At 41.8% G+C, this 24,023-nt stretch overlaps 2 protein-coding genes across 2 annotated transcripts in view; one reads left to right on the forward strand and one right to left on the reverse strand.

Annotated features, from left to right (window-relative positions):
- Positions 1–20,686, reverse strand: part of LOC131287535 (dedicator of cytokinesis protein 3) — a 60,279-nt gene extending 39,593 nt beyond the window's left edge. The window contains exons 1-3 of the mRNA XM_058316593.1: positions 20,650–20,686; positions 9,291–9,532; positions 9,017–9,165 (exon numbers count right to left, since the gene is read on the reverse strand). Coding sequence (XP_058172576.1) covers positions 9,017–9,165; positions 9,291–9,532; positions 20,650–20,686 — 428 coding nt within the window. The remainder of the gene's footprint in view (positions 1–9,016; positions 9,166–9,290; positions 9,533–20,649) is intronic.
- LOC131287538 (innexin inx3) lies at positions 4,694–6,120 on the forward strand. Its single transcript, XM_058316595.1, has 4 exons — positions 4,694–5,310; positions 5,393–5,509; positions 5,580–5,704; positions 5,769–6,120. Exons 1-4 carry the CDS (start codon positions 4,723–4,725, stop codon positions 6,118–6,120), a joined length of 1,182 nt encoding a protein of 393 aa, XP_058172578.1. The 5' UTR covers positions 4,694–4,722.
- Positions 20,687–24,023: the final 3,337 nt, after the last annotated feature.

Raw genomic sequence — 24,023 nt, forward strand, 5'->3', positions numbered from 1 at the left:
ATAAACATTTGCATCCGATCCGCACTTCCTTCTTTTCAAGTAAAAACAAACCAGAGTAAGACAATCGCAAAAGGATTCTTAGGAAGACGGGGTCTTGATGATAAAAAGAGGGGCAGGGGGGAAATCGGCCACTTTCAGCGTGGTTGTTTATGGCTCGAACTGGAAAAGCTGCGCCAAATTCAACACAACAGTCTGAAGGAGTTTGAGAGATCTCGCTAGTTCTTTTTTCCCCTCGATGAGATCGTGGAGCCACGATCACACATGGTAATGTTTATTTGGCTTTGTTTGTTGAATAATGTAGCATCAAAATAGTCACCCTCTACCCTCGCTCGACTTCCCGTCTGGCTCCGTTTTTCACTCCGGATCAATCTGTGATTCTTGTACGAGTCACCGGAGACAACGACCGCTGTTCAGCCGTTGTCTGCTGGTCTTGTTCGCGTGTGCAACGCAACCGGAGAGCGTCTCGGCGTGAGGGAGGTTGAAAATACGCATAATAGCATAATGTCTCAACTGACACTAACGGTGTGTGTCATCCATTTGCATTACGGCGGATGGCGTTGCGTGCTCGATGCCATCGGCAAAACACACTGAAGCAAAAAAAAAAAAAATGCTCCAATTGCGATCGTCGACTAATGATCGTCACCGGAACTCATCTGTTATATTTACTGATCTGAAACATGCAAATTTTTGGTCACAATGGCAAAGCACTGTCATTATCTTTCGATAGAAGGGTTGTACTGGAGAGCTCTGCTATCTTGAAACATGATACTCTCATTCATAGAATAGTGATAAGAAAATAAAAGACCCTTTCACTCGATACTGCGCGTTCTGGGTTCATGAGTCTTTTTCCGGTTCATGCTTAACGATCGGATGAAGCATGCGCAGGAACGGGGCGCACGACGATCAGGTTTAGCAGCATATATATATATACATAAAGGAAAAAGGGACCCTCCGCCGCCCCATTGTACCCTTTTCCTCAATCCCTCTTGCTTTTTCTTCGCCCGAGCCGCGCTGGAGCGAACGGGAAAAAGTCCAGCGCCATAAAAGGAATGTGTGAGTATGGAAAAGCTGAACAGAAAGCATAAATGATTTATCGTGCTGCAGCAACCGACCGTACCCTCGAGTGCGCCCCAAGCTGCCGGGTTTGGAGGCTTCACGATCCCGGTTCGATATTGCGGCCACGGAACACGGAAAACACCACCAATGCATTGGAAATGGAAGAACGATCGATAAACGATATGCCCAAAGAGGAACCGGGTGGTGAACCCGATGGATGCGAAGATGTTGGTGAGGGAGAGGGAGGGTGGAGGGGGGTGAGTGAGAGAAGGGAAAGAAACATAAAGCATACATGCGGAGAAAAATGTGTTCGGCTCACGGCTCGGCGGGAACGAAGAAAACGGGCCTTGGATCGACGGTCGCCATATTGCATTGTTGAACGATTTCCATGTTGTTCTTGCCCGGGGTAGAGAGCTCAAAGAATAAGCGCACATCGTTCGCAATTATACTGCTTTTACGGCCGAGGTTAACATCTCGCGATTTGTAAGAGATGCTGCGTGTTGGAAATCAAAACAACCATAACGTTTGTGACACCTAACCCCATTCGAGAAGCGATGAACATGTTGGCACTCTGTTGATAACCTTTTCAATCAAACTTCTGAAAGGTGATTTGTTTCTTAACTCTTTGTATGCTCATTAGTCGGGCTCCGCTTTTGGCCACCGTTCGTCCAGTCAAAGTGTCCAAATGGTTACGACGAACTGTTTAACACATTCTCTCAAGTCTTTCCAGTTGCTCTCGACACCAAAAACCTGTTGACAAAACCGCCCCGGCACACTTTAAGTGCAACGCCACTCAACGTGGGCTCAAACTCATAAATATTTCATAAGTCAGACGCTTATCAGTGCGTCTAGCAGATGCTCGGGTGCCGCTTCCGGGGATGTCCGAGCGTTGTTGTGGTAAGTCTGACAAAGTTCGTCTCCCCACACGGTCACGCCCCACGGCCTCAGCCCGGCCCGAAATGTGCTTATCACCCACCAACCGATCCTCATCTGCTTTGCCTTTTGCCAAGCCGGAAATTTCCTCGTCGTGGAGCACTCGTAGACCATGTACCATCACGTTTTGAAGGAACTTACATGTGGAACGCAACTCAATAGGAGGGAAGTTAGTTTTTCAATTAACTGAAACTGAATCTTTCCCCCGGCGGGAGGAATGAGATGAACTGAAACAAATACCGTCTGTCCTTGGGCGAAAACAATTGCCAATTTTCGCTCGCTTACATGCATCAATGTTGCTCTCCTCCTCCTCTCTTCCACACAATGCACCCGCCGGTGCATCGTTCCAAACTAATTAACGATGACACCGTTGGGAAAAGCCGTTAAGCGCCATCATTACCAGGGGGTGGGGTCATTTTCCTTTTTTTTTTTTACTTTCCTCAATGCTTAATGCAAATGATAAAACTAGCGCAAATTTATTACTTCCCTCATGCCGTGGAACAAGAGCACGTGCTTCCGGCCCAGATGACACCACGAGTGTGTTTGTTCGGGAAGGTTCTATCACAAGCCCATCGAGTCGCATCTCTTTATTTCTTTTATTTTTTGCGCAGCCAATTGCTGCCATATGGCATATCAGAGGCCGGGTAACAAAGTCGATCGCGCATATTAAAAACTTCGCTAACCCGAGCGCGCGCTGGTCTGCTTCACAACTATGCAAAACAATCGTGAGTGGGTCATTATCAAAAAAAATTAAAGTTAAACACTGCGACAGGTGGAGGCAACGAGGAGAAGAAAATCCTAGGCTGGTACTAAGGTTCAAGCCAGAAAAAAATTGGAAGCTTCGTGAGGATTGTTCGTTCATCAGCACGTACCCTCTAATGGGTAGCAGAGCATTGAGCATCGAGAATCGTGACCAGCGAGGGGGGGAGTTGCGTCTCCGGGGAGCAGCATCGGAAATATGGATCATGCGCCGCCGGATTTTGGAGCACTCCGTCCGGCCAAAAAGCCTTTGGATGTTGGCCGTTTGTTATGCTATTGTTGCGCAACGTTGCGCTGTGCTGTTCAAATTTGAATGGGACTGCCACAGTAAACACAATCGGTGGCAAATATTTGTGGGTACATAGTTGGTTTATGGTGTTTTTTTTTTTTTTTGAAATGGTAACTACGTGTAGCGTTTGTGCGGAAAATGGAACCCAGAGACGTGAATAAATATTCACACATTATTGGCAATTTTGTATGCTTCGCTTTTTTACGCCCCTCGCAAGCTTTTAAGAAGACACAGGAAACGAAACAGAAGAATCGATATGGTAGATGAAAATCAACCAAGTTCAACCAAAAACGCTACATGAGATCAGCTGAATGAAGAGTGCCTGGAAACAGACTCCATTTCATCTGCGCTTTCCATTATGCCACGAATGTTCCAAGGAAGAAAGAAGGAGGAAAACATACACACATAATGGGGAACGATCATTCTGATGAACCTTCGCTCTCTGGTACGATCATCGTCCGATCCTCCGCTGCCTACCGGAAACGGATGCGAATCCTCATGTCCGTCCCTCCTCTTCCTGCATTCCAGCTGACTCGCTTCCGATTAATATTTGGATGCGTTCAACGCCGCGCGTCCACAGCTGCCGGATGGTTGTTGCCAGCTACTGGATTATTTCTTTTGGAAGCCATATGACGCGACAAACAAACCGGCTTGGTTTGGGGTTCGATCGTTCGGCATCTTAAAAGAAGAAAAAAAAAACAACGAGTCTAACCCCATCCCAGAACTAAAACAAAGACTAGTCGGTAAAACTGAAATGCACCCTTTTTTGCTGTTTCTGTTGGTTTGTTGCTCAACGCTAACCACACGCCAAGGGCCTGAGCGAGCAACGTGCGCATTTCCCTGCATTTCAACCCCAACGACGAGGGGCGAATATCAAATGAAGTTGATTATTTGCAACCCGTGCGGTTTTATTTTTGTTTTCTTTTTTAGTGTTTCAAAACAATTTTTCATCAGTTAAATTAACCTGTTGCCACCAGGCGACAGTAGTTAAAAACAATACACACACACACACTTCGTCGGTGAATTCAAGTTCAAACACTATTACCACTACTGCGCCGCCCTGCTGCGTTATCATAATCCATTCGCAATGGACCCGGGAAGATGGGGAACACGAAACAAAGTGTCACGGTGACATTTTGCAAGCAGAACTGGCGAGGTGCGAGCCCTCCTGTCAAACGTGATTACCCCCGATTCAAGCGACAACGCGGCATTGGGGGGAGGTTGGATTGATCTTGTAAAACAATGGATTTGACATTGAAGGTGCTACGCTTCGCGATGCCACAAGTGATCGAATCTCGGCGGGAACCGACCGGTGCATGATCGCACCGGAGAGCACCAAGCGCTGACTGGAGGGTAACACACCGAATGCAATGTTTAATCAACCAGACGGCGTCCTCCGGGTGGCCAATTCATCCGTCATGATGGATTACGGCAGAAGCGTAGCGACATGCGACGAGGGTGGCCCGCACGTGCAATGAGGGGGAGGGGCTGCGAAATCGGATCGGAACACTGGAGCTACTGTGCTACCACATTCTACAACGCGCCTTGTCATTGTCGATCAAATGGATGACAGCCGGTTCTAATTAGATCCGATTGTTTTTAACTTCTACTCTTGCAGGTGGTGGTGCTGGTTAGCGGTTACGTTTCAGCTTTTTGCCGCCAACGATTCAACGCGGTAAACGCCAATGGCTGTGTTTGGGCTCGTGTCGGCCGTGGCCGGGTTCGTGAAGGTGCGCTACCTGCACGATAAGGCGATCATCGATAACATCGTGTTCCGGTGCCACTATCGCATCACCAGTGCGATCCTGTTCGCCTGCTGCATCATCGTCACGGCCAACAATCTGATCGGCGATCCGATCTCCTGCATCAACGACGGTGCGGTCCCGGTTCATGTGATCAACACGTACTGCTGGATCACGTACACCTTTACGCTGCCGGGGCAGCACGGTCGCCGGCTGGGCACGGAGGTGGCCCACTCCGGGCTGGGCAACGACAATCAGGAGCGCACGTACCACAGCTACTACCAGTGGGTGCCGTTCATGCTGTTCTTCCAGGGCCTACTGTTCTACATCCCGCACTGGATCTGGAAGAACTGGGAGGAGGGACGCATGCGCATGATCACCGAGGGTATGCGTGGCGTGTCGGCGGCAAGTCCCGCGGAGCGTAAGGTACGCCACGAGCGTCTGGCCCAGTATCTGTGCGACAGTGTCAACACGCACAATACCTACTCGTTCGGGTACTTCATCTGCGAGGCACTGAATTTTGTCAACGTGGTACGTAGAACCATCGCCATATATCAACACATTATCCTGAAATCCTTGTATGATCATGTTTTTCTTTCGTTACCGAATGCAGGTTGGAAATATCTTCTTCGTGGATAAGTTCCTCGGAGGCTCTTTCCTAACGTACGGATCGGATGTGCTCAAGTTTTCCAACATGAACCAGGAGAACCGTTCCGATCCAATGATTGAAGTACGTATAGAGCAAATAAGAGTCCCGTAAAAGTCTTTGACACGCCTATTTTTACATTGTCCAATTACAGATCTTCCCTCGGGTAACCAAGTGTACATTCCACAAGTACGGTGCCTCGGGTAGCATCCAAAAGCACGACGCGCTCTGTGTGCTGGCTTTAAATATCCTAAACGAAAAGATCTACATCTTCCTTTGGTGAGTAGAAAGTGACCTCCGGGCATTTTGGGACAGCAATGTACAACATTTATCATTCCCACAGGTTCTGGTTCATCGCTCTGGCGGTTGCGTCCGGTTTGGCGATCATCTACTCTGCCGCGATCGTCATGATGCCAACGACCCGGGAGGCGGTACTGAAGCGCCGCTTCCGTAAGGCCAACCCGACCGACATCTGCAATCTGGTGCGCCGCGTGCAGATCGGCGACTTCCTTATGCTGCACCTGCTCGGGCAGAATCTGAACGTCACCTCGTACGGCGAGATGCTCCATACGTTCATTAACATGCTGGATGAAGGGCGCACGATGTCCGGCGATACACCGTCCGCACCGTCCACGCTAGAGATGGCTCCGATGTATCCGGCGATCGAGAAATACGGTAAAGAAACTAAAACCTAAACCTCCTCCACACACACACACACCCACAGCCCATGTTCAGGCTGATTGACTTCTTCAGCAGCGGCGGCTTCCCCCTGGCACTGTTAGGAAACAGCATCTTTCCCTAAAACACTATCGTATTTGTGTTGAATATTATTTTTGGTAGCTAGATTTTGCGAAATAAGTTGAGTTCAGATTTCCACAGCCGATGACATAGGACCGATAAATAAATAACTTTAGTTTGATGCATGAGTAGATGATAGATCAAGTTCGTAGGCTGCAATTCTGGTTCTATGTCGTGGTCCGTAACTTAAGTTCACACAAGTCAATCCCCTTTAGAGATCCCTCCCGAGCATGTTTCGTTTCAAAATTGTTCCATACGCTAATCATACACCTACATTTATTTTCGATTTTTGGACCTCTACAAACGCGCGCGATCACCGCCGGGAACCCACATCTAACCGATACCGATTGTCAACGACAATAACAGACAAGGAAAAGGAGGTAATGCATCAGGACTACGAAGCATAAGAATGCCAGATACAGATTCAGGGTCCGGTGATGCCCGTTGCATTCTTGCATTCATTATGCAAGTCGCAACTGCGGCCAATTGCGCAGTGGAAGTGGAGTGTATTTCGACAAGTTAACATTAGTGAAAATCTCAGCCACGAAAGGATTTATAGGATAAGTAGAGATGATAGGTAAGAAACAAACGAACTACTTCTCAGATTTTAAAATGGTAACACAATTAGCGGACAATGACTAAGCGTACGTAAAACATTCCTAAAGCTCTTCGGGCCACCAGTGGCGGGTGTGTGGTCGAGGGTGTCAGGGAACATCAAATCATTTTAAGAAATTGTATCAAAAACGGCGAAAGTCGAACGCGACGTTACGGGGCCGTATTTTAACGGTTTTGAACACAATGGTGCCAGAACCTTTTTTTCCGTTAGCGCTAGCGAAGTAGAACAAGCAACAGAAGACTGTCCAGTTTTGTACTAATTTTTAAATTTGTTCACTTCCAAGAAAATAAAATTCTACTGTATCTTTCTTGTGCGAGGACACGGTCGTAACGAGACCTAACCTCACGACACTGACAATCGCATGAAAAAATGCTAAAATTAGAAGAAAAACGAAACGAATGCAACTGCAAACAAAAATGAACCTTTTACGAAGCGGCGGAACAAATGTCCCTCCAACGTATACCCTACTGCTATCTTTTATAGATTTTAGGCAACCTTCATCTCATTTACAAACGAATACTTTTAAAACAAACTGCCTTAGGGGAAAAATTATGTAACAAATTTAGGTTGTAAACACGCCGGCAAATGGCAAGATTTTTTTTTTCTCTCACGAAACAACGAAAATCATGCACGCGAAAGATGGAAACGAGACTCCTCGCGGAAAGGATGCGTCCACCAGATTTTTGTATGTTTTTTTGAACATGTTTCAGAAGTCCGATCAGGATACTCAACAAAAAATAAATGTACAAGGGTCCCTTCGTAAACTATCTTAAATAAGTTAGGTAGAACGATTGTCAAAACACTCAAACTTGAAACAGGAGCAATAATAATACATGTGGAAGTGAGGTATATCATATTTCGAAAGGTAACAAAGTAGTGCGCCGTGGTGTAGACAAAAACGTGCTGTCGTTGTCATAAGTATTGCATTTTGAAACCCTTGCCCCTTGGCAGTCTTGGTCAAAGCCACCTCCTTGGCTTATGTTATGATAAACACATCAAATCCTGTGAAGAGAACTGGTGCGAGGAGGTGGTGGATAGAAGGAGCAAGTCGCGAAAATCGACGAGCAACAATGAGTGGAAGAATGATTGCCAACTCTAATTGTGATTACATTGATAAGATTAAGAGAAAGCTAATAAAGATGATCTAGATTTTGAATAGTGATTATTTTATTCTTCAGCGAGCAATTATTGCAATAGACTGTGCCAGGTAATATCCATATATTCTTCGGGAAGGATTAGAGAAATTCCGATTCAGATTCATGAATTCAAATGATACTTTGCATCGTCTTAGAGATTCATGAATCTTTTAGTGAGAAATTCACGAATCCCAAAGATTCATTAAATGCGAAAAGAATAGAAAAGCAAAGACCGAAAAATTTGGTAAATAGAGAGACCCCTGTGTTTGTTTGGTCGCATGATCCACGCAAATGAAAGAATCGTGAAGATTCGTGACAGATCCATGAAAGATTCAGTAAGGTTTCGTTAGATTTATCTAAGTTTGAAGATTCGAATCCTAAAAAAACCCGAATCAACCGGAATGAATCTTGCTTAAAGATTCATAAGGAACAATACTAAGAAGGATACATTGGCCGCGAAGTTTTCCTCTCCTTTTGCTAATGTATTTTACCAAAAATTTGTTTTAATTGGTACGCAGGTGTATTATTTGTTGAACCTTTAAAATGTTGCCCCAAAAATTGCCATCCCCGGAAACAACACATAAGGATTGCTCTGGGGGGAAAAAATACAATAAGGCACCCCATTTAACAAAACAAGCCGAAATAAAACATGTTGACTAGCTCTTGCTAGTTTATCGAAATGCAGAATATTTAGTTGATTATCAATAAACCAGTAAAAAACCCGTCAAATTTTTAAATGGGAAACGTTTTTTTACTTCCATGAATTGCATACTTTGAGGCGCAGACATATCTAATACCATAAACTTGATCTTTGCAAAACGCCATAAACGGTTCATGCCATTGGTAATAGCTACATTTTGAAAAATGAGTAAAAATACTCAATTTGGACCATTCCTAACCAAGTTATGTTTCGGGTTATTTAATTTTGCTATTTTAATTAATTTACTGAACTAACTAAGCAATATGCTCACGCTGTAGTGAACACAAAAGATACTTCTGTGTTTTTTTATAATTGAAAAGCAACAAAACTGGTCGACTCACCTGTTTCCCCAGTCGATTTTAGATATCACTTTCATTTGCAGATCATACGTCTGATCCTGTGTCAGGGTAGAGCTGAGCAGTTCTCGTCGGCTCTCGAGCAACGCCAGCATTACTTTGCGAAGGGACGTAAATTTGTATTCCTCCCGTTCCTGTGGTGCCGATGCATCATAAGTGAAGAAATAATAATCGATCGATAGCCCGATAGCAAAAATGGGAAGGCGTCATCCGGAGGATATTTGCGAATTTACATACAATCGACTATGTCAATACTCACCACAAACAGCCGTTTCCAGATTTCGGACCACTCGCGCAGCACCAGCGTACATTCGGCCACCACTGGGTCCACCTTCGACAGGTCCTTCAGGTGGATGTACGACTTGGGGAAGAGGCCCACTTTGCGCGGCTTTCTTGGGCAGGTGCCCCGAAACCAGTAGGTTGTTTCTTCCAGTATTTCCACGCAGTCTCCCACGTCTAACGCGAGCCCGTGCGTCACATCACCGTGCCAGTTGTGGATTGCTGAGGGACAGAAATGATCAATTAGTTTATCGTAGAATGGAGAAAAACTTGGGAAGAATAATATCAAACAACGGTAATCGAAAGATTTGAAAATAAAAAAAAATGATGAAAAACCTGTAGCCACAAGAGGCATATGGCTCGCAAACCTTTGAACAAGTGACGAAGGCAAGAACCAATGGCATAACATTTTGTGTCAGTAACAACCACATAGCACCAGAGCCAGTGGTAGTCACCCTTTTGTCGAAAATACTAAGATATAATAACAAGCATTGTTGGTACGAGTGCCATTACCATAAACAAGGAGTCGACCGCAGATAGAAAACTTACCAAACAAAAACAAAAATGCATTTTAAATGGAGACGTTGTGGCCGACGGGATCCGTATGTGCTCAACGAGTTGGAATGTAAACAACGCAAAACACATTAAGAAATACATTCCCACGCATTTTTATTCCGTTTGCCGCGTAATGAACTTCTGACGTATGGTATTCGACGCCCAACGACAATACAATGCATAATGCACAACAAATTTATCTTAAATTTAGTTTTGTAAAACCTTGTCGAGAAATTGTCAAAAAAAAATTAATTTGTAGGATAGCATAATCGTATCATTACAAGACAAAATCCGGTATAAGCTATAACCGTAATTTAACGGATCCAGTGTCGTCGAACAGGTTCAATGTGTTGTTCCTATAAGAAGGACGGAAAGTTGGGAGAAGTTCTTATCCCTAGCTCAAAGATACATATTCAACATCCAAAGGCGGTATGGGAATGAGTCAGCGGGGCAATTGCCATGCACTAGTTTATTGATGATAACGACGCGTCACAACGTCGCCTAAACGACTGGACGTGCCTTTTCTCGCCATTCGTCACAAGTTGGTGCATTTACACTCCCCACAATCCCACAGATGTAGGATTCAGATAACCATATCGCACATAGAGATTAAGACCATGATGTAATGTATTTGTGATAACAAACAATTTCGAAAAGCTATATTAAATAGAGCCATTGTGGAATAATATGTGCAGTCGTAGGGTTAGGGGGCAAAAATTTTAACTTTTGTAATTTCTGTGAACTACTTAACACATTTTTAGGCGATTTAATTCATGGTTTTCCCACTATGCAACCAATTATGTTAGCTTGACACCCTGACCTCAAGTCAAGTATCTACAAAACGGACCGAAGCTAGATCGTTTATTCATTGGTTAGTTTACTGCATTTCCCCTCTATGATTTTCACGTTGGTCATTCGTTAGCTTTCTGAGCCCCACACGTTTGTTGTTAGCCCTGTTAACTTTCGTTTTTCATTAAAAAAAAAACAGGTGTTAACAGCTTTAACTGACACGAGCACAATTGGTTCGCCACCAAACTGTCCACAATTATAGTCCCCAAACACCCATTCATTGCGTGCCATTGTAGAGCGTACACAAATACGTACGCCTTGGTAGGAAATGTTGCACATACGCACACCAAAGCATAAGTTTGATGATGTCACGCACGAAATAAAACTATGATAATTAGATCGTATCCCGCCAATTAACAAAAAGCTTTCACGCGCAAGAGCAACACAAGAATATGCAAAATGTACGCGCAAGATACCACCATGTTGGAGCTATAACGAAAGGAACACGTAACTAAGAAGTATTATTCGTCAAAAATTATATTATATAATATTTAATAAAGAATGAGAGGCACTATCGGAGCTATTCTCGCCATTTAAATTAGTTTTACTTTTATAAGGATCTCTATAGAGGGCAAACCTTCCATTTAAATTGGTGGATCTAATACCTATCCAAGTAACCGAGGGACAGCGGAACAAACATTTTATCATCAACATACTATCCATAGAGAAAAGGGGGACGAAGCACAAATTTGATCCCGGTAACCATGATTTATTGGTAATAATAATTGGCAAAAAGAGTTGCATAGGCCTGCATGAAATTACTTTAGACCTTATGAAATTTATTTTGGTTGAAACTATGGAATATGGATATGAACCAATGTTAATAAGTTTTCTTTCCAACTTTGAATTAAAAAAGAGAAACAAATGCACATGCACTTGCTCTTTCTTAAAGTGGCCGGTGGATTATTCGTATTAAATTGACCCTCCATACACATCAAGCCAATCCATCCCTGCAACATAATCCAGACGTCACGAGAATTGAGCACAAAAATAAAAACAAAGCAAAAACTTACATCGCACAACGTATAGCATCACTTAACATCTGCCACCGAAGAGCGTGAGGCAGCCAGCGCACCAAACCGGAAACGAAAGCACCATAATTCACATGGCGAACGATTCGTTCTCCCATCGGACCATCGAATCTAAGACAGTCTCGGGGCAGGAGGTGCACGAGTCTGTGTGACTTGTATGTATCAACATATGCACCAAAACGCAGGAGAAGATCGGAGAAATACGTACATCCGACCATAGTTTTTGCTTTATTATATTGTCTCAGAAGACATCGGTAGGCCCGGTAGGCCAACCCCTAATCGAGCTCCCCCCGGTGAGCCAATTGTGTCGGGTTGATGTGCTCGCCGAGCTCTCCGGCAGAGTGTAGACGGGAGGAAGAAAAACAAATGGTTCTTAAAAAAGAACCAGAGGACGCGAGAGGAAAAGGGAAGTGACTTGAGGATGGCGGTATCAAAGTGACACAACGAAAAGCGAGAATAATGATGAATCCAGCAATGATGTATTACTGCCAGACATGGATCCGCTTGCACTTCCGCTCTATGCCGTTGGCTTCAGACCTCGACCTTCCATCGTCGGCCAAGCACATGCACACTCATCGCGGCTACGAACTTGTCTGGTTGTGCATGTATACCGGGGCCAGATCACGCGGTGATCGGTTCGTCGAACACTGTTTTCACAGGATTGCTCGATTAAGTGCGATGCATATGCTCTCTGTGATGTGAGCCTAGCGAGGACATTACATCGCGATTTTCGCGTTTGCATTTGACGTACAAAACGTGCACTAGCACCATCAGCAACGGCAACAACATAAGGTTAAAAAAATGTGCTCACATGTAGGGAAAAACCTTCCTTACGAATGCATTCTCCTTTACCGCTTTCATTGCACATGTGCATTTCTGGAGTCGGCAGCCATCCCGTGAGCAGACTGCAAAGTCTTCGCCAAAATAAACAAACCAAAACACGAACGGAAACATGCGAAGAAAACATAGTTTTGCTTTTCAACGGAAAGATGTGGTGCGTGGTTTGATTTCATGATTTGTTGTTGAAATGGAATTATAATATTCCCAGGTGAATATTTCTGTCTGTCGCATTCTTGCTTTGAATGAAGCGGCTCTCAAACGTGAACTCCACTGCACTGAAGAATAGAAATATAGAGGTTCTTCTGTTGGAACATAATTCACAGCAAATACTGACATAGCAATCATTTCGTAGGGTGCTAAAATATAATCAAAGGATTTTTTGGTATAAACAAATAATATAAGAACGATACAAATGATCACTTTAATAAGAACGATACAAATGATCGTTTTAAACGTATAAAAAAATACATATAATAACTTGATCAGCACTCGGTACGAATGAAACAATACGTGTAAATTTTACAACTATGCTTTGCTTGCTGCTCAAAATTAATTTTAATTATTATGACCGTACTGCCATAACAATATTTGAAAGAATGAAACCAATTGGGTTTCCCTATTTCAAGCATAAAATGTATATTATAAAAAAAAACTAATTTCATTGCATTTGAAGTTCAGCTGCATTGATGATTCAAATATACAACACAACAATAAAAAATGCATTAGCTTGAAGGCTAATATCAATTATTCACATTTGGACTGCTGTTGCATTTTTACAACGCAAAAACGTTTACGAGATTTCGCAATTGTTGATCCATCATCAGTGTGGCATTCCCATTGCGCCAGATATTGGGGAAAAGAATAACATATTCTCGCATCACAAAATAATAGTGTTTTGTAGAAGTATTCGAAACAATTCAAAAAGCATAATTCATTTTTGATCGATGACCATTACTCTACCGACATTAAAACAATATGGTTGATGGTATTGATAACTTCAACAACCTGCTCCGAGTTGCAAAGACAGTGAAAAATGGTCAAAATAGACGCAATCCTTGAAACGTTCCAATCTGGATTACTCTCAGATACTGTCGGTTTACTCTCCGATTCGAGCAAATGTATGAATGGAAAAGATTTACGTTCTACGGAGGTACGGAGCGGAACTCCATGACGTGAGGGAGATGCATGCTTATTTTTAGCATACAGCGGTTCCTAAAAAAACCATCGGCGCAAGTGCAAAGAGTTATGGAGGAGCCGTTTGGCCGGAGCATGAATGCCTTATAGACATACTGCAGTTGGTGGAAAAGCGATGTGGCAGAGATCCAGTATCTCGATGGTAGGGATTGAAAAGGAAGTATCGGTACCAGTTACCTTGAGCAACCGCTTCTTTTCATTCCACATGCCCCCTTGCGACTCCCCTGAAACGAGTTCGAGCTAAGATTATGCCTATCATTGGAGCTGCGGCTGCCTGATCGTTACGTGCAGGTTGTTGATCTACGCATATTAAATTACATACTTCCGATAACACAAGCAAGAGCAATAAGCCATTATTACTCATTCATAAAATCGACAATGTAAATTTCGACTGCATAGTCTCCGTACATTGACGTTCCAGTAGTGAATGGTAAGAGGAAAAATTGTACATTGATAAATTGTCACCCTTGGTTAAAAAATCTTTTCCATCGTTTTCTACATGGCCTGAGGGGTCCATATATTTTTTATGTACATGAGGCTGCAGTCAAGAACGGAAGCCACCTCTTCAAGAATTAATTTTCAATCAACGGTACACGAGATATGGCCAATGTACACATGTCCAAGACGGTTCGAAGGAAAACCAAATTATCGACAATAATCCATCGCTGTCGGTCGGCTGGTTTGGTCATGGTCCAAACTGTCGCATCTCTGGTACAACAGGTTTAGGCGAGCGATGGTGAGAAGAGGTGGATGTGGAAACCACGGACCGAGCACCGATCCGCGATGCCGGAAAAGGTTGAATGACATAGAATTTCATCATGCGCTCCCCCCTCCCAGCCCAAAGGCCAGGTCGTGCTGACCTTGGTACGAATTTTTCACCAAACCGCTGCCAAGGCGGCGAAAGCGAAAGCTATTTAAAAAGAAATGAATGATGGGTCGCCGGCAGCAGCACCCAGCTGGGCTGGGAAAATTTATTCCGGTGCACCGGTTGTTAACATGCAGCGATGGAAATAGAATTTTCAGCTGATTTTCCCCCCACGTGGAGGTGGTTTCTGGGATCCGCGAAGCAAGACACGAATTATTTAAGAAAGGTTAAAGACCAAACTGCTGACTACGGTGATGCAATGATGGTTATCTTGAAAAAGGTGTAGGGGAAGGTGGGGCAAGACGCGCCGGTGGGGCAAGATGCCCCGGCCTGTTTTTCGCTGAATTAAGCCATTTAAAAATAATTTAAGTAATAGAATATGTTCATCAACGTATCTACTACAGACTATGTAAATTTCACTGCACGAAATAACCATTTCAAAAAGAAAACGAGAAAAAACCAAATTGACTCTAAATGATCTAATATTTTGTCACTTCTATGTAAGGTATGGCATGCTTTGATATAATATTTTTTAAACACCGAGGCCTTCTTTTACTACCTGATAATGGTATTTAACGAATACCGAAGAGAAACTGTTTTAAAATTCTCAAAATTTTGAACAAATTACATAAAACGGACGATCCTCAGATTGGGGCAAGATGCGCCGGCCTTGGTGGGGCAAGACGCCATAGCATTCCAAATGTAAACAATGGGGCAGGACGCACCATTAAAACAAGAGCAAGTCGCACGGTGCCTCCATTATCAACGCATTGTTGATTTAAATAAGTCTAATATTAAACATGCCATGTGAGTTTCATAAGAAACGAATAGTTTTTAGTTCTTCATATGAAATTTGTGTTAATTTTTTATGATATTCAACTGTGTTTTCAAACCACAGATCATCTGGATTACAAAACGTCAAATTTTGACTCTGTCAGAAGTGCTACCTGCAAGGTTGATGTAATTGTAAAGGTTGTACTAAGGCGGTTGTATAAAAGGCCAAAAACAGATCCGTGAAAATATTCAATAATTGTTCGGAATTCAGCAACGAATTTATACCCAAACTGTCTTTTGAATGGTACACCACAAAATTCAATCCAATGTGGGTTACAGGGGCTCGGATCGGACTGTTTACTAGTGCCTCTGCATAGACTAACCTTTCAACAAGCAACCTTGGTCCATCTCCTGTCTGTTTTAGGCCATCTTGCCCCATGTTTACGTAGTGGCGCGTCCTGCCCCACCGGCTGGGCCATCTTGCCCCACTACACTGCGTCCCAAAATGATAGCCTCACCCAGTTTTTTCACTCATATGCTATTTTAAATGATCGCAAGGTAAAATAAACGACAGAAACATATTTCTCAATCTAAAAGAAATGTGTTTCACTTCTAATTTATCAGAAAAAAGAATTTAATTATAACATTTTGGTCAAAAAATTAAAAAATGGAGTGTCCCATAATGATAGCCTCACTTCAAAAATCATTCAAATTAACAAAGCAACCCAGTTCCTAGCCACGTTATCAGTTGCCAAAAGTAATTTTTAAGTTCTCTTACTTTAATTTGTAATTTAATTTGAACATTGGAAGCAAAAAACAACTCCAGGAACGAGAAAAAAGTCAAATTGATGCTTATCGCTTTAATGGCAAGTCAAATCATGAGATTGGTGTGCTAATAAATAGATTTAAGGGGGGCTAGTTATATGGGCAGTTGATATGGGCTTTAGAAGTCTCCTGGTCGTCTTCAAAATCTTTCCTCGCGTGATAATCGGAAGATTTTTTAAGTTGCTTTCAATGCAACCAAAGGTTGCCGTAGGACAACAAACGAATTCTGGTTGAATGTGTACAAAAATGCTGTGTTGCGAGCTTTGAATTCATGTTCTGATATTGTAAGAGAGTCCATGAAGAAAGTTTCTGCCCTCAAACTTCACCAAAAAGTCGCTAGATTGGAGTTTGCTACAGAACATATGACATGGAAGAATGAGTGGAGAAACGTAAGTTGTCCGTTTGCAGTCTTGTTCAGATTTTAAATTATTAATTTATGTTAGGTGGATTATATTGATTGAAAAAAGTTAAATATTGATGGATCGGATAGTTACATCCATTACTGGCGAGATTTGAGACGATAGCACGATTTTTCTATCGTATCAATTTTGAAGGTGTTTCGGTCATGATTTGGGCTGCGTTCAGCGGTCATAGTAGAAGTGAATTGGCTCTTGTACCAACACGTATGAACAGCGATATGTTTATCGACATCCTGGCGAATCATTTGAAGCCTTATCTGAAAAATCACAACACCCAACAGCTCATTTTTAAGCAATAAAATGCTGCCGGGCACGCCCGCAAGACAACAAGAACTCACCTTGTACGGTCGGATATCAAAACAATGTCTTAGCCAGCCGTTTCCCCAGACCTTAATCCAATGGAAAATATTTGTGGAAGGCTAGTTCAAGAGATTTATGAAGATGGGAGACATTACGAGACCATATAGGAGCTTAAACTTGCTATCCGAACTGCTTGGCGTTCCTTATCAGTAAATACGTTAGAAAAATTATCGGAGAGCATACCATCAAGCATTTTCCGAGCAATAAATCGTAATGGAGAACCAACTGATAACTAAATCATGACTTTTTAATCTATTTATGCTATTTTTGTTGATAATTCGATCAAAATCCTAAGTGAGGCTATCATTTTGGGACACCACAGATTTTAGTTTTTTGTACCGAAAGGGATTGTTCATTCGTTTTTTTCAACAATATTTATGCAAAGTAGTCAGTGTATACTTACAAATATTTGTGTATTTTTTGAAAAAAAATATATGCTCGGTATTCGCCCTGCACAGAAAAAACTAGGTGAGGCTATCATTTTGGGACGCAGTGTATTGTCAGCGGAGCAAAAACTGAAAGGCCCTTCGAAAATCTTATTTAATATGAAATTGATCAGTTTGATATAGTGTTTGATATTTTTCATACATAAAAAAGATGTTTATTTATCTAACTTTAAAAATTGGAGACTTTTTAATGAAAGGAATAGAAGAAAATAATGTTTTTCGCTTAAGGGGCGCGTCCTGCCCCACCTTACCTTATGTATATTCAATACTTCCAGTATAGGAAATTGATACAATAAATTATAGACTTCTTTCTTATTCTTATACTACTTCTGATTTTCACAACCTAATTAATACATCATGGATTCTTGAGGTATTATTAAATGATACATAAGCAAAAAAAATTATTACCATGCTTAGGGCCCTATTTTTCCTCGATCGAGAGTTGCCAGAAACCTGGGCCTTTCTTTTGCATACTAAACAGATCATGACGGATATTTTTAATGCAAGGTACTCTAAAGTCCTCCATCCATTGCGGTTTACCAAAAGTAGTAAGGACCCTAACTGAGTGTATTGTGCAGAAGAGGTTATCTGCAGTTTAATTATAATATTATTCGTGCCTTGGTCCACTCGTATATCCTCCACTTCAGACCTTCTTCAACTGTCGAAATCCCTATTTTATCAGCTGCTTTAACAGCTCTGACGTACATACGCCATGAGCAACCGGAACTTACGGACACTTTATTTTACACAGTATTGCAGATGTACAAATATTTTCTTATTTAGGCACCCAAACCAATTTAGGTCAACATTTCATTGACCAACCACAATCTACAAGAAGTGCCAACGTTTTAAAAACGATATTCTAATTAATACAAAACCTAACCTACACTTAATTTTCACCGGTTATTTCCTGATGTTCAAAATCTAATTTTTAATTGATTGCCTAATTTTATTCCAGCATTGAAGGTTAAACGGGGAGCAAGAAGTTAACACTAGAAACCAAACAAAGGTCATTTTGACCGCAATTTGACCAATTTTCGATTTTAATATCTCGAAAACGGCTGAATATTTTTACAAAACAAAAATAATAAAAACTTCCCTTAAAATCAAAATCTACATTTAAAACAAAAAAAATCAGTTTTTTCCGTACGACCAGTTCCGAACCCCAACGTGACTATTCCTAGAATGCTTTAAAGCGATGCGATTTTGAGCGCTCTTCTTAAAACGCAATAACTTTGCAATTTTTGAAGTTTTCTAAAATCCCGAAACGGCTGCTGTAAGTATATTTGTTGACTATCTTTTGACGTTTTTGTCGGAACAAAGCACAGGACAAAAACAACCTATGGAAAATTCTCAAATATACATCTTCAAGATCAATTTGTGACGTCATTTGTTACCTTATAAATATGAATTTATTTCTTAAATGTGGCCTAATATAGAAGCATTCTACCGCACACGTTTTTTTCTAAATTTATATGACATTTTGAAAAAATTAAAAATGAAAATAATCAAAATTCAATTCAATACGATGCTTTTTGCTTTACACCAAACTAGCGGAATGATGAATTGGTACATCAATAACTTAAAAACGCCAAAAGATAGTCAACAAATATACTAAAAAGTAACGGATTCCGGATATGAAAAATCTTCAAAAATGATGAAGTTATAGCGAGTTAAAAAAGTGGTTAAAATGATCGCTAAAAAGCTTTCGGGAAAGATTCCAAGCTATGTATTATAGTGTAAAAGTTGTGCTTCGAATTGTGTTCTACAAGTACGGCTGATGGAATGAAGTAATCAATAAAAGTGATTTTTTTTTCAAACGGCATATTCTCTTACAATAACGCATGTGCGTTGTGCTTCACTCGACTGATAAGGAACCAACGTGCACGGTTCGCCGAAAAAGGCAACGAAGATTATGGAGTCAGAGCAACAGACGGTTGGTTCAAATGAGTACTGACCGGCCATCGATAAATCCTCCTTTCCAAAGAACAGTATTTCTCCAACCGGCGGGTCGACCGGAAGTCACGCTTCCGCCAAACGGTTTCCGTTGTCAACGGAAGCCGTGCATTGCCACCGGCACACCAATATATGACGCCAACCGGCACCTTCTTTCGTACGGAAGACGTAAATTGATAGCCTTTTGGCCAGAGGCACCAGAATTACTGGCTACTAACAATTTCAATTATGCAAAGCAATACATTCAAAGGTTCCCCGTGTCGCTGGTTCAAATTGTTTTGATTTTTCTTCTCCCTTTATTTAATAACAATTATTCGTTGCTTTTCCATTGATTCCTAAGCCTTGGCATTTGGCAGCATGGCAATGCTTTGGGTGCAACTCAAAGCATCTGCCAAAATGAAAAGGCCAAGATATACAGCATTTCGTTTACCTTTTCAGAAGGTCATGCCTTATAAAACCTGTTCTACCTAACAACATCACTCTCGAACAAAAATTGTGAACCATTTCTTACATCCTTCTACTACGGGCCATGGACAGGATGTATCAACAATGCCAACTTCTACCAAATAACTATGCTCTCGATTATTCCATACGTTATCATTCACGCATCCTTCATAACTGAGGATCTTATTCTGTGCCCTTCAACTTGTAGCTGACATTCTTCACGGTTGCACCTCCACAGCTGCGTTCATGCCATTACTACAGCCGGGGAGTATTTGAAGGCAAATTATTCAATTTCTTTCCCGGCAAACTGCACTCCACCATCAAGCTGAGAACAAGGGGAGATAAAATAACGCTACGTTTTCACCACAATCAAAAACCCCATCCATTGGCCTACGAAACATGTTCATACAGTAATGTAGAGTGGTTTTAAAAATAGTTTTTTTAAGCAATTGCGTTTTGCTTTTTAAGCAACATAGTAACAAACCACGAAAGCACATTTCGACGTTATCATTATGCGATTTTTTGCATTTAAAATATTGTCAGAAAGAACATACGCTTATTCATAGCCTGGTTGAAATTTTCAGTCAATCCAGTTGGACACACCGATTGTCTTGGAAAAGCAATTGTTGCTTATATATTGGATTAATTCATAAATGCTTGGATCCATTTTCGGACCTAGCTTACAAAAAATCACACATGGTGCACATAACCATTGTTTACAAAAAAAAACACACACACACACATACATGCTTACTCCGATAAAATATATAAACGAACTTACCAACTCCATATTTGTTGCTAGTTGGTGTCCAGATCATGTTGATGAGTTTGTATTTCCGCTTGCTGGTGTAAAATGTTTTCCTGGTTACTATTTCGGAACGGTCCACTATCTTTTCAATTTCCTATTTTCTTAATTCCGGTCTTTTCTAGAGATTTTCGGATGAGATTCATAGATAACTAGACCGCATCGGTGAACCAATGGTGAGATTCAAAACACAGATCATTTATCACTTAATGAACCATACGATAACTCGCTGTTGAACGCGGACATAATAAAAGAAAAGACAAAACATTACTATATCTTCGGCACTACCATTCATTGTACTACACACAGATAAGATGCGCTTGCGACACTGGAAACACAAATTATGCATACGGGGACCACAGTTTCCCGTTGTAGCCAAACACTTCCGGTATTCGCTCACTTTCTCCACTCTGCGTCTTGGACGCAAATTGCGAACAGCTTAACGAAAACCTTGTATATGATAAAATAGGTGCTTTCGCAGTAGTTGATACCATTTTGCTAAGCTAGGCAACAACTGATAAGAATTGGCATCTTTCGCGAAGGAAAATTCCTGCTCTTCCGGATGCTTTGCCAGTAAAGGAAGAAAAATCGATAAATCACTTGCACCGGAACACACCTACGAAATGGCACAAAACACTGGACACTGACAGCGGAATTACTAGCGTTGAATTCTTATTTACTGCATTGAATTTATTTCGTTTGCAAATGCATATCTCCTGCCCTCGGGATACCCCAGCCTCACACGTCATGCTATGGGGATTTGTTTTGGAAAAACACTTTCACGCCCACACGCCGAGCCATTTTCTGGCGTTCCCTCTTATCTGAAAAACAATGCCACCAAAAACCGTAACGTAGAGCACTTCCACGAACCTGAACTGTTTGTTTTGCTACTACTTTTCGAATGCGGCCGAAAGTGGAAGGAATATTCTTATCGGTGCAGCCGCAGGAGCAACATCCCTCGACCAACCTCGAACAGCAACTGACTAGTGTTGGCAGAATCGGGACTCGGAAGATTTAAAGATTCGATCCCTAGAGGGATTCCAAAGATTTGAATCCCATTTGACGGATTCTAAAGATTCGAATTCCATCTGACAGATTCTAAAGATTTGGATCCCATTTGACGGATTCTAAAGATTTGATTCGATTAGGATTCGAATCAGATTTGATTGGTTTGGGACTCGATTTGATTCGATTCTGACTTGATCCTAAACTGTTTGAATCGACTCACAATGATTTGAGTCGAATTAGTGACATAACGAGTCGATCTAGAGACAATATAATTGATTTAAGTTTACTCAAATCGAACGCTGGGTAGAATATCCAATGGGCATAGATTGAGTTTTTTGCGCGATTTGCAAGTTTTGCTTTAGAAAAATTCCTGGAACATATTTTTTACAAAGAAATACAGTAGAATGTCCATTATCCGAGTTGTTCTACCCAACCAAACCCATTTCATCAGGACCAGACCATTTTTACCGAATTCTGAATCGGATTCTGGGGATTCAGATTAGGATAAACAATTTCCAGACCGACATTGATTTGTTTACATGATGATGATGATGCTGATGATGATGATGACGTCCCACCGCTTTCCCCTACATAGGTTTGAGAGGGGCGAAAGTATTTTACGATATTAAATATAAATCACCAAACGAGAGGGGGCATTGGGGCATTACTCTCCAGAACAATCGTATCCAACTCTGCTCCATTCATACAACGGTCGTCATCTATTGCACATGGAGGTACATCTTAGATTTCCCAACTAGCAAAAGGAGACCACTTTCCGGAGTAGGGCAGGTATTTTCGCACAGATTTGGTTAACACCGCCAGCTATCAATGGTTGATAGTGTGGTGAAACCCACCAGTACTACTTAAGGGACCTGATCTTGTTCCTTGCATACAACGGTCCCGAACAATCACCTCGAAAGGTAAATCGCCGAGTCCCCCAAGGTTAACGAGGCACCACCTTCCGGAGTGTAAAAGGGTATTTCTGCTCTGTTTGAAGTTCACACCTCCAATTACCATTGGTTGATAATGTGGTGCCACTATCAAGAACAGAAAGGGACCCAACTACAGCAAGATGTGTAGATACTACTAGTTCTTTTCGTACAGCCATGTCCACCAATTGTCCTCATTTACGCGCGCGTGTCTCAAAACTATGTAGACTCATTCATTCTATTAAGTTAAGTTAAATAATAAAAACAAAAGTCCCTGTTCATTGTTTTTACTATCATCACCATAGTCAAAGACTACAACATTTACAAGCACAGCGTCAGACTACCTGCTTCACATATACGGCGCATAGGCGTTTGAACTCCCTAAGATTTCACGCTTGTTTAATCTCTCTTGGCATCCTGTTGTACCACGCTTTCCAGACTGCACCGTCGCGTAACGCGACGTCGTCTGACAGGCGCTGAACTCCATGCAAAAAAAACCTAGCGCGATTCGCGCGACATCGCGCAAGGTTTTTTTATATGGAGTTCAGCTCCTGTCAGGCGACGTCGCGCTGTAGTGTGGACCCCGGGTACCATTATCCTCCTAAAAACAACGAATTTCGGGCGTTTCCATACAGATAGCCGGGAAGTCTTGGCTCACCTCCATTACGATTTACGCTCACCTAATTACTATCCTTTCCCCCAAATACGTTGGTACCAGGCCTTTCAAAATTTTGTTCACAAAGACCACAGTTACAAAGGAACACTATCCACTGCTTGGACTGTTCCGACTGTTTCTTGGATTGGGATTCGGATTTGGAGATCCGGATCTCAGAATGGATTTGAATCGAAAGATTCGAATCCCTGTAGGGATTCAGTTTTCCCATCACTACAACTGACATTTTCATCGCATTCTTAGAATGACAGCGGCGCAAATATTTACCTTTCGACCGAGGTTACTTAAGCAATGCTTCAAACAACGAAAGAAATGCAGCTAAATAGCGATTTATTTACAACTTTTTCGTTTATTTATCGGTTGGAACAATTGATCCCTCAAATGGGAGGTTTTTTAAAAACTAATAGCTTTGGCGAAAGTAAAATTAGACACATTCTAACACTTTAACTAACCAAGGGAGCGGTATTTTTTAAAAAAAACCTAGTTATTTTTGCTAGGTACGCGATTTATAAATGTTATTTCATTTGGTAAACTATTACGATTGTCCAGTTAAAATAAAATATCAATAATTGAGAAAAAAATAGTGAAGTTTTTGCAATGTAAGTGAAATATGAGACCCATATTAGCTGCTAATAACAATTTGTTTTCGCACATTGAACGGCACACACTTTTAATGTACAGAAGAAAGAATCATATCCGACTGATGATGCTGTGATATGGCAATGAAGTCTTTTAGCACA

Source organism: Anopheles ziemanni, chromosome 3, assembly GCF_943734765.1.
Source record: "Anopheles ziemanni chromosome 3, idAnoZiCoDA_A2_x.2, whole genome shotgun sequence".
Taxonomy (NCBI): domain Eukaryota; kingdom Metazoa; phylum Arthropoda; class Insecta; order Diptera; family Culicidae; genus Anopheles; species Anopheles ziemanni.

Coding starts and splice junctions, on each gene's coding strand:
- LOC131287538 (XM_058316595.1), top strand. CDS start 4,723: ATGGCTGTGTTTGGGCTCGTGTCGGCCGTGGCCGGGTTCGTGAAGGTG. Junction 5,311..5,392: donor CACTGAATTTTGTCAACGTG/GTACGTAGAACC, acceptor TACCGAATGCAG/GTTGGAAATATCTTCTTCGT. Junction 5,705..5,768: donor AAGATCTACATCTTCCTTTG/GTGAGTAGAAAG, acceptor TCATTCCCACAG/GTTCTGGTTCATCGCTCTGG.